Here is a 13769-nt window from a genome sequence, read left to right on the forward strand (position 1 = left end):
TGGCACATGCATCAGCAGGGCACATGGGACTGACTTGTGACAAGCTCATGGAGTGCTGAGCTTAAGCAAGTGGGACTGAGACATTCTTTCTGCAAGGACCAAGCTGAGCCTGCTGACTTACGGCTGTTCAGTCTTGAGCAGCTATCGCTCAGAGGCTGGTCATCCTCCTCAGAGCCTAGCCCCTACCTGGTGCCTCTCCTGCACTCCCTTCCCTTATTCAGACAGCACTGAGCAACACTTTATATCTGAAGTGCAGCAGTGATTAAATTGGTAGCTGGACTGAAAGTAGAAAGGGCTCCACTAAAGTGGGCTCAGAAACCAAAAATGTCTGTTCAGCTTTAGAGCATTTCCTACAGTGTCAGCACACTGTAGCAGTGAGAAGCATTCCTCAGCAACTGGAAGGAACTGCTAAGCCCATTAATAAAATTAAGACAGTCAAGTTCGATAAGAGAATACATCCAACCTTAGGAACCACTGATCTCTGTGCTGCAGGATGGGGAAGAAACATTTACCAAAGTGGTAGGAGAAAGCAGAAATCCCCAGTCATCACCTCTCCTGGGAGACATGACCTGGTGGCACTTCTGATTGCGTGTCTGCTCCTGAAGAAAAGAGGTCACGACATGCCTTAGAACTGAACTGCTGCTGACAGACAAGCCACTTGGAACTGATGGTGAAGTCGCTGTGCAAGTTTGCACCAAAAAGCAGGGAAGGCACCACAGGTATGACACAACAGCAACTGCTCACTGTGTTCCTGCAGGACTGAATGCTGAAGAACTAGGAGACAAGTCAAGTGGAAAGAACATCTCCTATTTCTCTCCTGACAGGAACTTCACCATGAAACTTACATTTTGTAGAGGGGGGATGGGGAGAGGCAGGGCAGGGCTGGTGGAGGGGAAAATCAGGGAGATAAGGAAATCAAGAAAATGCCCTACAAATGGTTAGTTTGTGTTCACAGGAGTTTTCCAACCCTGCAAGTGTCCAAGGCCAGGTTGGACAGGGCTTTGAACAACCTGGTTTAGTGGCAAATGTCCCCGCTATGGCTGGAACAAGACGATCTTTAAGGGCCACTCCAACCCAAACCATTCCATAGTTCTGTGATTCTAGGAATGTCTTACAGTCACTGCAAAGAGTCAGAGGCAAGTATGGCTGAAGCTTCCTGCAGGCCCACAACTCCAGCAGCACTTCAGATGACAGCCCTGGTCCAACAAGATGGACACGTGCTCGAAGGAACGGACGAAGTGCAGGTCCCAGGAAGCACAGACTTGTCCTGTTAGCTCCACTGTGCAGCACCAGAGCCCCGACCCAGGGAATGAGGGGCAAGGAATGACCATGGACCACTTTTGAGACCAGGTGCAATGCAGACATGGCTAAGAGGGAGCTGGTTGATGTCACTGCAAATCACTGTCAACTTTCAAAGGTCATGGTGACAAAGGGAGGCCTGATGACATGTGAACATCATCCCACCACGTTAGAAGGATTCAGGGAACATCAGCATCTCAGTCTCACTGTAGCCCCTGGAAAGGCTGTGTAGTAAATCTTCCTGACAGCCATTTCTAGCAGGAGGTGGAACAGCCAGCATGGGTTTACCGGTGGCAAACCTTGCCTAAACTTGATTGCCCTCCAAGCTGCCTGTGTGGAGGACAGGAGAGCAAGTGTAATACACCTTTGACACCATCTCTGCCAGTGTTTTCAACAAGCAGGAGCTGGACTGCAGAAGCAGATGACTGATGTTGTTGAGAATATCAAATTCAAAAGCTGTACAAAGTCCAGCCAGCAGCTGATTACCAGCAGCATCCCCCAGGGATGATACGGGGTCAATACAAATCCATGTCTTCATTAACAAACTCAATTAACACCAATTATAGGACAGAGAGCACTCTCACCAAGTCTGCAGATGATATCAAAGTGCTGGCATGGCTGGGGCAGGAGATCCTTCTCAGAGGGATTTACATAGACTGGACAAAGGGACTGATGGAGAGTTTATGAACTGAGGCACACAGTGTCCTGCCCCAGGACAGAATAAGCTCTTGCACCAGCAGAGACTGGGGCAGCTGGCTGTAAAGCAGCTCTGCAGCAAACAACCTGCCAAGTTCTCAGGGAGAACAAGGGGACAGAGGACAGACAGCCACAAAAAACTGCTTCTACAGACCATCCATACAACTGTCTGGAAGACTCTGCAACTCAACAGTGACTTTCTGCCTCTCAAAAGCCTTTGAAAGGGTCCCTTTGAACACAACTTCTATCTTTCAAAGCCTTGCAGGGTACACAGATTCCCCTAAAAGGGTATGATGAGAACATCAGCCCACACTAAGTTGAGCTGGCTGAAGCATGGAGCAGATCAGTCGGCTTCCTGAGAACACAGGGAAGGAGCATGAAGCCAGGGAAGAACTGAAAGCCAGGATGGAACCAGCTTTGAAGGTTTAACCCAGACATTGTCTCCTGTGGAAGCAAGTCAGCAGCTCTTTCTAACTCTGTTCTAGAGAGCTATTTCAGCCCAGAACTCATAATTCTGCTTGAAATATTTGCTGCAGACTCTTAAAACCCGTATGTTGCATAAAAAAATTGAAGATGCTCTGGTAATAGGCTAGAACATAGCATTTCACTGCCATCAAGTTGCTTTGAAAGCATCTTGGCCAGTGGAATATTTTTTGGTAACACAAATGATTACATTAAAACAACATGTCAGTCACACCAACATCACTTGTGATATTCATTAAAAGGCTCAAGTAAGGGCCTAGGTTTCATTATCACAGAAACTACTACTGGCATGTTCACAGCACTTGAAAAAAAAATTAAATCACATAGTTGGCAAGTGTGAAGTTGGTCACAGGTGCAGTCAGACTCCTACCCAGGCTCAGGATGTGCACCTCTTCCTGAACATGTGTTTGTTCTGCTAATGCAACCAGTTGCTCAGATTTAGGTGCTATCCACAAAAACACCAAAGCTGTCTATGCCGAGTGCGTCATCTCACGTACAGAAAACACAGAGCAAATGGGGTAGAAAAAATGCTGTTGGCATAGGCAGGGTCTCTGCTAATGATGTAACTCAGAGCAATGACATAAATATATACATACACATATATATTTGGGTATACCAAAACAATTAAAGCAAGCCACAGCACACACAGCCAGCTGTGTTCGAGCTCCCCTGTCCCACCGATCTTCTATGGGGGAAATCCCCATTTACATGTCTCACATAAAATATCAAATTGTCAGAGATCACAGAATCCCAGGCTGGTTTGGCTTTGAAGGGAACTTAAAGTTTATCCAGTTCCATTCCCTGCCACGGGCAGAGACATCTTCCATTAGACCAGGTGGCTCCAAGCCCTGTCCAACCTAGCCATGGACACTTCCAAGAGTGGGGCAACCACAGCTCTTTGGGCAACCTGTGCCAAGGCCTCCCCACCCTCACAGGGAAGACTTTTCTCCCAATATCCAATCTAAACCTCTTCCCTTTTAGCTTAAAACTGTTCCCCCTTGTCCTATTGCTATCTGCCTGTGTAAAAAGCTACTTTTTAAATAAAGTTCCTGCTTTTTAGAATTGTCACTCAAGATCATTCATAATAGCTGTTTTGGGTAATCCAGGAAACAGCTATAACAGGATTTTGAAATCCATATGAATTGAAATCCTGGAAGATGAAGATGCTTCATACTTTGACTTCAGAATGAACCCAGCAGCACTTCTGGATGCTTCAATTCAAGCACAAAGCCCCTGTGAACTGGGAGCAGCTCCCTACACAGGCAAACCAGCTTCATGCTGGTTTACATTTCCTCTGGGTGATGCTGCTCTATTACAGGTCCAAACTAAACAGACAGAAGCTAGGTATGGGCAGAGCCCACACACAGTCACCTCATTTCCCTAAACCACTGCTAGAGTCCCCTCCCTAAGCTAGCACTTGTGCTTAGACAAACTGGACTAGGACTTGCTGCTATCCCAACGACCATCAGGCTTTGATACAAAATTGCATTAACTGATACATCAGGGAATGACAAATTATAAATAGGAAGTGGCTTCAGAGAGATTCCAGAAATGGATGGTGAGCAACCACTGTGGCAAATCAATGCTCTGGCTCAGGGGATCAGACAGGACCAGCTTTAGTTTTACCCTGAAAAGGCAGTGACACATAAAAAGCTAATGGCAGGTGGTCACTCTGCATTCTGTACATCTCACAAAGATTTATGAGCAAGGCTGAATGCTGGAAAAGCAACACTGAAGCTGCTTGTGTCCCTCTGCAAGGTCAGCTTCTTGTATTATAGAAACATTTCCAGTGAAACTCCTAGAAGTTAGGAGTGCTCTATTTCGTCCTGCCACAGGAAACAAGCTACAAAAATCCCAAACAAATCAGCATTAAAGAAAAAGAAATCATACCATTTACTCTTAAAGAGTGAATTTTCAGTTATTTTGGTTGTTTTTAGAGCAGCAAAGACTATATTTAAACTTAAGAGTTTAAAGCTGGAAGGTGACCGATTTTTCCAAAATTTGTTTAACAGTAAAATATTTAACAAGAGAACACACAGATGTATTTTCTAAAATACTGATCACTCGTAAGCACTGCACATTATAATTATTATGAATGAAAACTGGCATGAAAAATTATGTAGGTGTCTACATCAGGAATTTTCATGTCCTTGATTGTCAACAGCTTGATGTGAACAGAGAAGCCTGACTCCCGGGATCTGCCTGTTAGCAATGTGTGGTATTGTGCTCATTAGCCTGGAAAAGCAGAAAAGCAAATTTCCTCTGAAAAACATTTGAAGATTTAGGTATTTAAGAAAGGTTGTGTTCCACTACAGTGAGAGGTGGGACATCTCAGGAGTGGAGAGAGGAAATAAAATTTGGCTCCCTGAAGCTGTGCAGGTTGAAGCTTCACCTCACAGCCACACTCTGGGTCCCACTGCTTCCATTCCAAGTTCACAGCAGCTTGAAACATCTCTGCACAGGCCTGGATAGACTATACTCCCCATGAGCTTGTTCTTAAGTCCACTCACGCTAAAGTGAGCCCCATGAAAATAGGCACCTAAATCCCCACTAAATCGTTCTTTCACAGAATCACAAACTGGTGTGGGTTGGAAGGGACCTTAAAGTTCATCTCACTGAACGCCCTGCCATGGACAGGAACACCTTCCACTAGGCCAGGCTGCTCAAAGCCCTGTCCAACCTGGTCTCAAAATTTTTAGCAAGTGAAGTTTTCCTGCTAAGACCCACGGCCCAGCTCCTCGGGCAAGCTGCACCTTTCCTCCCCGTGCAGATCAGTTTGCTGCAGCCCAAGAAAGGAGATTGCAGGGACAGCTGTGGCACCTCCCTTTAGAAGGACAGCTGAAAATAAACTGCAGACTCAGATCCCAGGATTTATACTGGGCACCCTCACCGTGCTGGGACCATACCATCGTCACTAGGTCAAAAGGTTCACTCAGCTGGGGATCCTGTCACTGCATAGCAGGGGCTGCCATTCCCCTGAAAGTCTCTGGGTTTCTCTTTCATTCTTTACCCCAGCCCTCTGCACAAACACTTAAAAAAAAAAAAAAACAAACATGTTTCAGAATATTTAATGCTCCACCTGCTCTCATTTGTATTCAAAAGTTAGAAATAATAAAATATCAATTTATACAACCACTTATGTAATATTCCCCTCTCCCAACCTTCTTAAAACTGATTGCTCTAATATGCACAGTCTGACAGGCCTTTTTTGACTCATGGTATATAATAATCCTCAACTGGGAACCAGCATACCAATTCAGAAGTTCTGTATTTTAATAATAGTCAGTTATTATCTCAGTATATTACAAAACACAGCACTTGCGATGTCTCACAAGCCCCACAGTACGTACTCTGAATTCTCAGTCTCTAAAACTGAAATAGAAACAGATCCTGGCCCAAACACTCCCTGTTAAAATAAGCAAAAGATATTATAAATTGCAAAAAATAATGCCAGGATGATGGGAGCTTCATATAGGTTACAGCAGAGAGCTCTGCACATAAAAGTATGAATGTTTGAGCACAACCACTGAACGCTTCCAGCCATGCCAGCAGGAGCTGCAGTACCCTGTGCTGCTGGAGCAGGGACTGTCCAGGCACTGCATTCATTGCTAATTCCTGCATTTCTGCTGAGCTGGCTTTCAATCTTATCAAGCCATGTTGATTCAGACAAGTATGCAGCATGGAAAACTTGTCTCCATCTCTGATGCAGGCTCAAGAATTTCATCTGCACAAGTCAGAAAGCCTTCAGCACACATTAGGCACAACAAACTTTCCCTAAAATACCTTTGCTTTCCAAATGAGCTTTCCATGTGAGGCCAGAACTCCAGACTGCCTAGCAGCTACAGTGGAGATGAGAACTTTTCCACAGGCAGTGCTAAGGGACCAGGGTCAGCACTTCCAGCTGCTGCCATGAAGGAAGTTGTTGCTGAAAATCCCACCAGCTCCCTTGCTCAGTGTTTATGGGGAGCAGCGGAGCCTGTCGCATGGAATCACTGGGTAGGATAAACAAAGGCTGAGGAAGGAAGCAATGAAGATGCACATTTCCCCTCCCAAATACCCCTCTACTTACTAAAATGCAGTTTCCTCCCAGGCACCCAGTATTGAGTAAATGATGTGGTTGTCTTCGGTTTCCAGAAGCCAAACCAACCAGTTGAAAGTGCCCCAAACCAAACCAGGGGAAGGTTTCCTGCCCTGCTGCCAGGAGTAGCAGCTCTCCCAGGCTCTAACTGCAGCTCAAGGTTAGTTTGTGTAGTCTACAGTTAATTCTGCCCACTCAGGAGATTGCTTGGAAATAGAGATGCAAGGGAAAGACAACTGAATCCTTGATGAAAACATCAAGGCAAAACAGGGACTGAGTAAGCCAAAAGGAAGAAAATAAAAGCATGAGGTTGATAAAACAACACTTCAGATTTTAACTATTTTGTCTCATAAATTCCTTGTGTATTGTAGGCATTTTCCAAGCTTTCTCACTTTATTCTGAGCCCTGTCGGATGGTACATGCTACTAAATTCCCATTTATAAATGAAACCCAAAAACCCCATTCCACTAGCGATCAACCCTATTTTTGACAGTGCCATATTTCACTTTGATGAGCAGTGTTACATGCAGCACAAGAAGACTGCAACTTTTATTTTTCCTGGCAGAAGAACACCTTCAGAAAGGAACTCTGCACAGCACAGTGGGAAAGGTATGACTCTCCCTAGATAACCTTCTATTCCAGGAATGAATGTATTTTTAGGCAATGCAGCCACCCAAACTTAAAAAATGCAGCCTGATTTATGATGCTATCATCACCAACTTAAAGATCAGAAGGTGAATTACCTTAAACCACAGCTGTGATGCCCCAAAGATGAGGCACCTGAACATTCATTCCAGGGTTATCATGCCCCTGTAAGTTGTGTTATCTCCTCACCTTTCAAGGCACAGACTGGCTGTTACCTTTTGGTGATTAAGAAATTTTGTATCCTGAGAAGGGAAGGGAGCTGGGGAATGGGCTGGAGCACCAGGAGCAGCTGAGGGGCTCAGCCAGGAGAAAAGGAATATCATGGAGGCCCTTCTGGCTCTGCACAACTCCCTGACAGAAGCGGGGAGCTGGGGGATCTCGGGCTCTGCTCCCAGGGAACAAGGATGAGAGAGAACAGCCTCAAGATGTGCCAGGGGAGGTTCAGGTTGAATCTTATGGAAAAGTCCTTGCCAAAAGGGTGGTCAGGCCCTGGCAAAGGTTACCCAGCAACATGATGGAGTCACCATCCCTGAAAGTGTTCAGAAAGTGTATAGTTGTGGCACCTAGGGACATGGTTTGGTGCTGAACATGGAAGTGGTGGGGGAATCCTTTCCTCCTTCCCCTCTCAGTCTCCAGATTTTGTTCCAGTGTTAGCACCTCAATGACTCTTCCAATAGTCTCCAGACTGCTGTGATGGGGCAGAGTGCTCTCTAATATCTCTGTCTGGTTTCTGGACTGTCCAAAAATTCTGCTGCTTCCTGCTTTGTTACAGCTGAACAAAATCTGTAAGAGAAAACTGCAAACTTGCTGAGCAGCAACTGAAAATTGCCCAAACCTTTTGACACAGATGCCACCTTATAAAGCTCTGAGGAGCAACCAGACATGCCTGCAGTTTTACAGCTCTGGCTCTGAAGGAGGAATAACAAACTGAGAACAACAAACAGCCTCCACCTAAGCCAGAGTCACTGCACAAAGTACCTGACTATTCAGGAAGCAGCTCCTGAATTATCACATGCACCCAGCACCTGAAAACAAAGTCAACAGCAAGCACCAAAGTACTGCAGAGTACTGTAAATGACACAGGAGTAATTTCATGAGCAACTCACTTCTCCTTGGAACAGGCCAAAGGGAAAGAGAGAGTAAATCATGAAAGGGCAGACAGAGGATAAATAATCTTTGCTGTCATCCTTTGTGAACCAGTCCTTGAAGACAAACAAGCATTGCTAGTATTACATTAGGAGATGTTTTCCCAACTAGAAGCAGCAGAATGTTTTTCCCTTAAGATGCAATTTTCATATGAGTTTACTTTTTGGTTTTATCTGTCACCCAGGAGACAGAGGAGCAGTTCATACCCATTTCCCACCACCTGCAAACACTAGAGAAGTTCAACTGCCACCAAGAGTTCTCACCAACTGGTAGCAGTTTTCTTGATGATTTCTAAATGTTCACTCACATTTAACTAATATCTCCCTTTCCTTTCTGCATTAGACACAAAACCATTGTCAAAAATAATTCAGTGAATATAATTAAGTTAATAATTGAAAACACAGGACTGATGTTCCTCCAGCAACATTCTGCAGGCACTGAGGTAGACAAAGTACAGCTGAAGCCACCCTACAGGTTCCAGACATGGTCTGTGGTGCAGGTCTGTGTGGCACCTGATGCTTCCAAATAGGGCAGTGACACAGGCTGCAGGCTCAGAAACATCACTTGTAATTTAAAAGGTTATTTTCAAAATACAGCTTTGTGGCTATAAATAGCCAAGCCAGCTTCTCACACAGCAAGTACACAATGGGTCTTAGCCACAGTGGCCCAGATACCAGAGCAAGTGTAATTTTACCTTTGTGAACACACACAATATTTGGGGCCACCGTGCACTTCAAACAAACTAACCTGATTTGTAAGATTGGTCTTGGGTTTTGTGGGAGCAGCTGCCGACTCTGACAAATTAAGTCAATTGACTTGGTTAACCCTTCCATTACCTAAAAAGACCTGATTGCTCATCCAGAGCAAGTCTCATATATTAAATTCTTTAACCAAAGAAAAATATTTTACCTGATCTTTCTGTCAACAAAGACAGCTCTTTTCAATGTGTAGGATTTCCTTCCGCATTGAGTGGCCATTTGGTTGCACAGGTATGGAACAAAGACAGACTGTCACTACCATCTGCCCTGTAATGTAACATTGTGTCTCTAATACTAAGAGAAGTTATTTAAATATCCTCACATGTACTACATCATTCCAGCTGTCAACCAGTGCTCTGGGAATCCCCAACCCAACTGGCCTCGGCTGACGCTTTACCATAGGCAGCATGAAAAAGCAACATGAAAACAAATCTGTTTTGGAGATGTTCAGAGAAAGGAACTCATAACAACCTCCCCAACCATGCTAATAAACATTTTCATCTGATAAGAGATTTACAGACTCAGGATACACACGCACAGCAAAACCTTTAACAAAACAGTGTTTGTTCCATTTGGGTGTGCAAGAACATCTTGTTACTCCTCAGCAAAACTATTATTACATCCATGGGACATTGGAACAAAGTTTTTATTCCAATCACAGTAAGGTCACCCTCCCTTTCTGTCAAGTTTGTGAAGAAACACTTCACGTAAGCAGCTGGCTGGTACTGCCAGCATCTGCTCCACCACTCACTCATCCAAGCTCTTCCAAGTATCAAGCCCTAGGTGTTACTGGTAAGTGTCACCCGATACTGGGCTCCCAAGGCACAGATGATACAATTCTGTATCCTTTACGTATACAGAATTCAATTTGCAGCCTGCCTGTCAATACATGGCCTGCCACGGTCTCCAGGAGTGTGACCTTGCTGAGCTCACTGCCTGCCATCAGAGTCCAGCGCACTTCACCAGACACCTCACAGTACCCAGCAGCAGCAGGAGAGCCAGGCCCTCCTGAGGGGATCACAATCCATCCTGGCTGGAAGCCCCTCATGAACTCATCCCAATTCTACCATGTATCCACCTTAAATGCAGCCTTCTTGGCTGTCAAAATGCTGTGAATAACCTGATTTTCAGTGGCTGGTTCTTACTAGTGTCCACAGGACTACTTATTTACCTGATAATAAATGTACATGTGCTGCACTGGAGGTTACTAATGCAGGGCAATTTATTTGCTATTGCTACACCAAACTCCACAAATAACCAAGAAAAAGGCCCGTCCATTACAAAGGTCACTGCTTTGCCAGCTGAAGTCTTATTCAACCTGACAGTCTGTAAGCTTGCATGCTCTTTACTTCACTACTTATTTTTGAAAGCCTAAAGCAAAATGAATACATCTCCCTGCCCTTTGTTCCCTGACAGCCAGGAGCCAGCAAGCTCCTGAACCACCTTGTACATGTCCCAAATGCTTCTGTAACATCAGCCCAGCAAAGAAGAAATCCTGATTAACTCAAGAACTATCCTGCTATTTGTGCTGTTAACACATTATTCTTTACAAACACATCAGTTCCTGATGTTGTTCCTGAGCCGTGCTTTTTTTCCCACTCCTGCTGCTACTCTACATGCTTAATCTACACTATCTGGAGCTAAGAACATTTTCTTTGTGAAGCTGGCCTGGGTCCAAATCAGATTCATTTCGCTGACCAGATGCACCAATCTGGGACACTGATTTCACACGCCCTGCTAAATCCTCAGTCTTGGACAGCAACAGGTTTCCCAATCTTCTGTGGAGGCAATTTTGCATGTTCCCTCGCATTCCTGCTCATTTATACAAGAGCAGCAAAAGCTACGGATGGAACGCAGCACATGTTTCTTGACAGTCAAGGCTTGACTGCTCTGCAGCCAATTCCTGCGACCACTCTGTACCATCTTCACATTTGGATGAGTATTAATAGAATCTATGTTGCTTATCGGCCATGCGGCCACTCTGCTCCCTGCCAAGGAGCAGTTTGGGCAGTTTCAAGGCAACTCTGACAAAACTCAACACAGGAATCGGCCAGACACCCCTGATCTTCCAAAATACTCCTCCCGGGAAATTTTCCCGGCACTTCAGGAGACCCCAACCACATCCTAAGTTTTCAAAGGATTAATGAATTGGCCGCCTGGTCAGGCCCGCAGCCCTGCCAGCCCCCGCTTTATTTTGCTAATTAACCTACTTAATAGCCGTGTGAAAAGTTGGTACATCCCACTGCCCGACTGGAACCACCTAGGTCTGCTCTCTGACCCGGGCTGAACGAGGCTCGGACCAACGCGTACCGACCCCTTTGTTTACCAACACCCCCGGCGGGGCTGCGGGTACCGCTGTGCCCCCGGCCCGGTGCTGACCGAGGGCACACACAGCCCCTACCGGGGCCGCCTCCCCAGCCCCGGTACCTGGTGCAGGGCTGTCAGCCCGTCCACATTGGTGGTGTTGATGCGGGCGCCGCGGCCCAGCAGTCTCTTCACCTCCTCGGTGTCGCCGCTGGAGCAGGCGGCCAGGAACACGGCGCCCTCCTCGAAGCGGACGCGGGAGCCCCCCGCGCCGCGGTGCCGGCCACGGCCGCCCCCCGCCGCCACCGGCTCTTGCTCGGTCAGGGAGCCCTTCCAGCGCCGCAGCTGCTCGGCCCGCCGCAGCCGCGCCGACTCGGCCCGCTTCCCGCCCAGGTGCTCCGGCTCGGACATCGCCGCCGCCGCTCTGAGGGCCGCGCGGGGCCGCGCCGCGCTCAGCCCGGAGCGGGGCGCAGCGCCCCCGCCGCCATCTTCGCTACGCCCCCGCCGGCGCCGCGCCCGCGCCGCGCGCGCCCCGCGGCACCCCGGGACATGTAGTTCGGGCGGGAGCGCCGCCGCACCTGCCCCGGGGCGGCCGCGGCTCCCGGCGGCCCCCGCGCGGCGCCGCACCTGGGCGCGACCGGGACTACAACTCCCGGCGGCCCCTGCGCGCGGGCGCGTTCCGCGCCATTGCTGTGTTTTGCTCGGGTCCCGCCCTCCCCGGCGTCACAGAAGCCCGGAACCGCTGAGGGTGGGAAGGGGCTGCGGGATCAGCGGGTGTGATCCGTGCGGGTCGACCGGCCTGTGCCCGATCGCCACCTGGTCGCCCAGCCCAGAGCGCTGGGTGCACGTCCAGTCGTCCCTTAGATGTCGTGCCTTCAGGGACGGAGACTCCACCACTGCCCTGGCCAGGCCCTTTCAACGCCTGACCGCCCTTTCCGGGAAGAAATTCTTACTAATATCCAACCGAAACTTTTCCCTGGCACAACTTGATGCTGTTTCCTCCTGTCCTGTCCCTGTTCCCTGGGAGCAGAGCCCCAGCCCCACCCTGGTTGTCCCCTCCGGTCAGGAGTTGTGCAGAGCCACAAGGTCCCCCCGATCCTCCTTTGCTCCAGGCTGAGCCCTTCCCAGCTCCCTCAGACGCTCCTGGGGCTCCAGTCCCTTCCCCAGCTCCGTTCTCTGGAGCCTCGGGATAAACGTCGGGACGGACAGAGGGGTGCGGAGCTCCTAGAGTGGCTCGGTCCAGCAGCTGCCAGTCACACAAGTAGCTGATTTTATTGAGAAAGTGCCAGAACCTGTAGATTTGCAAGCAAGAACTGCGCAATAATCATCAGTAGGTCTGTGAAAACACTCTAACCCTGGCACAAGGAACACTGAAAAAAGTATGGAATTCTGAAACCTTCATGAAACCAAATTCATCCTCCTTGAAAAGCTCAGAAGGCAAGAAGGCTTCTCAGAACTTTGTGCAACTCTTCTGCCACGCTAATGCAGGACTTGTGCAAGGTTACAGACATTAGAGAAGAAATATTACAAGAATTTTGGATTCTCTGAGCATTTCAAGGTGTATTTAAAGAACCCCTGGGGAAAAGAGCGGGGGACAAACATGCGTGATCACACACATTTAGTATTTCAACGTCTGGCTTCCCCTGGTTAACCCCGAGCCCGGGCGTCCCCGGGAGGCGAGCGGGACCTGCGGGGCTCCCTGCGGCACAGCCCCCTCGGCCGCTCCCTTCCAGCTGGACCTGCTGCAGCGCTCAGGGCTTGGGACGAGACGTTTGCCTTGGCTTCGCTGCGCCTTCCCCGAGCCCCCTCTCGTGGCTGCGCGTCCGTCCCGTCCCGCTGAGCATCACACAGCAAGTCAGTGTTCTCGATGAAGGGTGCCCCTCTCCGTCAGGTTCTTCTGCGGTACCCAGCTGCCCAACGGAGGATTTGCCTCAAATTGTTGACCGGAGGAATCTCAGGACGGCTACGCTGCTGAATGATCAGTGACAAGTCCCGCAGAGCAGATGGCATTTACTCGTTAGCCTGAAAACAACTCCAGCAGTTTTGAGCAAAGTTCCAGGGAAAACCCCCAGGAGCTGTGGAGCCGACTATCTGATATCTCCAGCGTGACGGGGATATCAGATACCATCATATCATGACCCACTCTAACGAATAGTTAGGAGCCACAGGGCTGTTCAATATTCATAGAAAGGCCAGATAATGGTTGACATGACAATATAAAATCACAAAGACGGAGTTTGGAATTGCTAGTACAGAAATGGTTCAGATCAGAGCAACGATGACAACGGCTTCGCGTGACGGAGTTCAGTGTGGAGCTCCTGACAGTGGGCAGTAAGGACAGTGGCTGTTGAGGTGGTGTC

The 13769-nt window shown here is 48.1% G+C and overlaps 1 protein-coding gene across 10 annotated transcripts in view; it reads right to left on the reverse strand.

The window, feature by feature from the left end:
• Nucleotides 1-12005, reverse strand: part of PPP1R12B (protein phosphatase 1 regulatory subunit 12B) — a 134287-nt gene extending 122282 nt beyond the window's left edge. For 3 of the 10 annotated variants that reach the window (XM_068173623.1, XM_068173618.1, XM_068173619.1), the window contains exon 1: nucleotides 11533-12003. In XM_068173623.1, coding sequence (XP_068029724.1) covers nucleotides 11533-11820 — 288 coding nt within the window. In that variant the 5' untranslated portion in view covers nucleotides 11821-12003. Of the gene's footprint in view, nucleotides 1-6547; nucleotides 6707-11532 lie in introns of those variants that run through there. The other 7 variants (XM_068173626.1, XM_068173624.1, XR_010993793.1 and 4 more) reach the window with 6 other exon arrangements.
• Between the last annotated feature and the right edge of the window lie 1764 nt (nucleotides 12006-13769).

This window comes from Anomalospiza imberbis, chromosome 26 (genome assembly GCF_031753505.1).
Source record: "Anomalospiza imberbis isolate Cuckoo-Finch-1a 21T00152 chromosome 26, ASM3175350v1, whole genome shotgun sequence".
Classification (NCBI taxonomy): Eukaryota; Metazoa; Chordata; class Aves; order Passeriformes; family Viduidae; genus Anomalospiza; species Anomalospiza imberbis.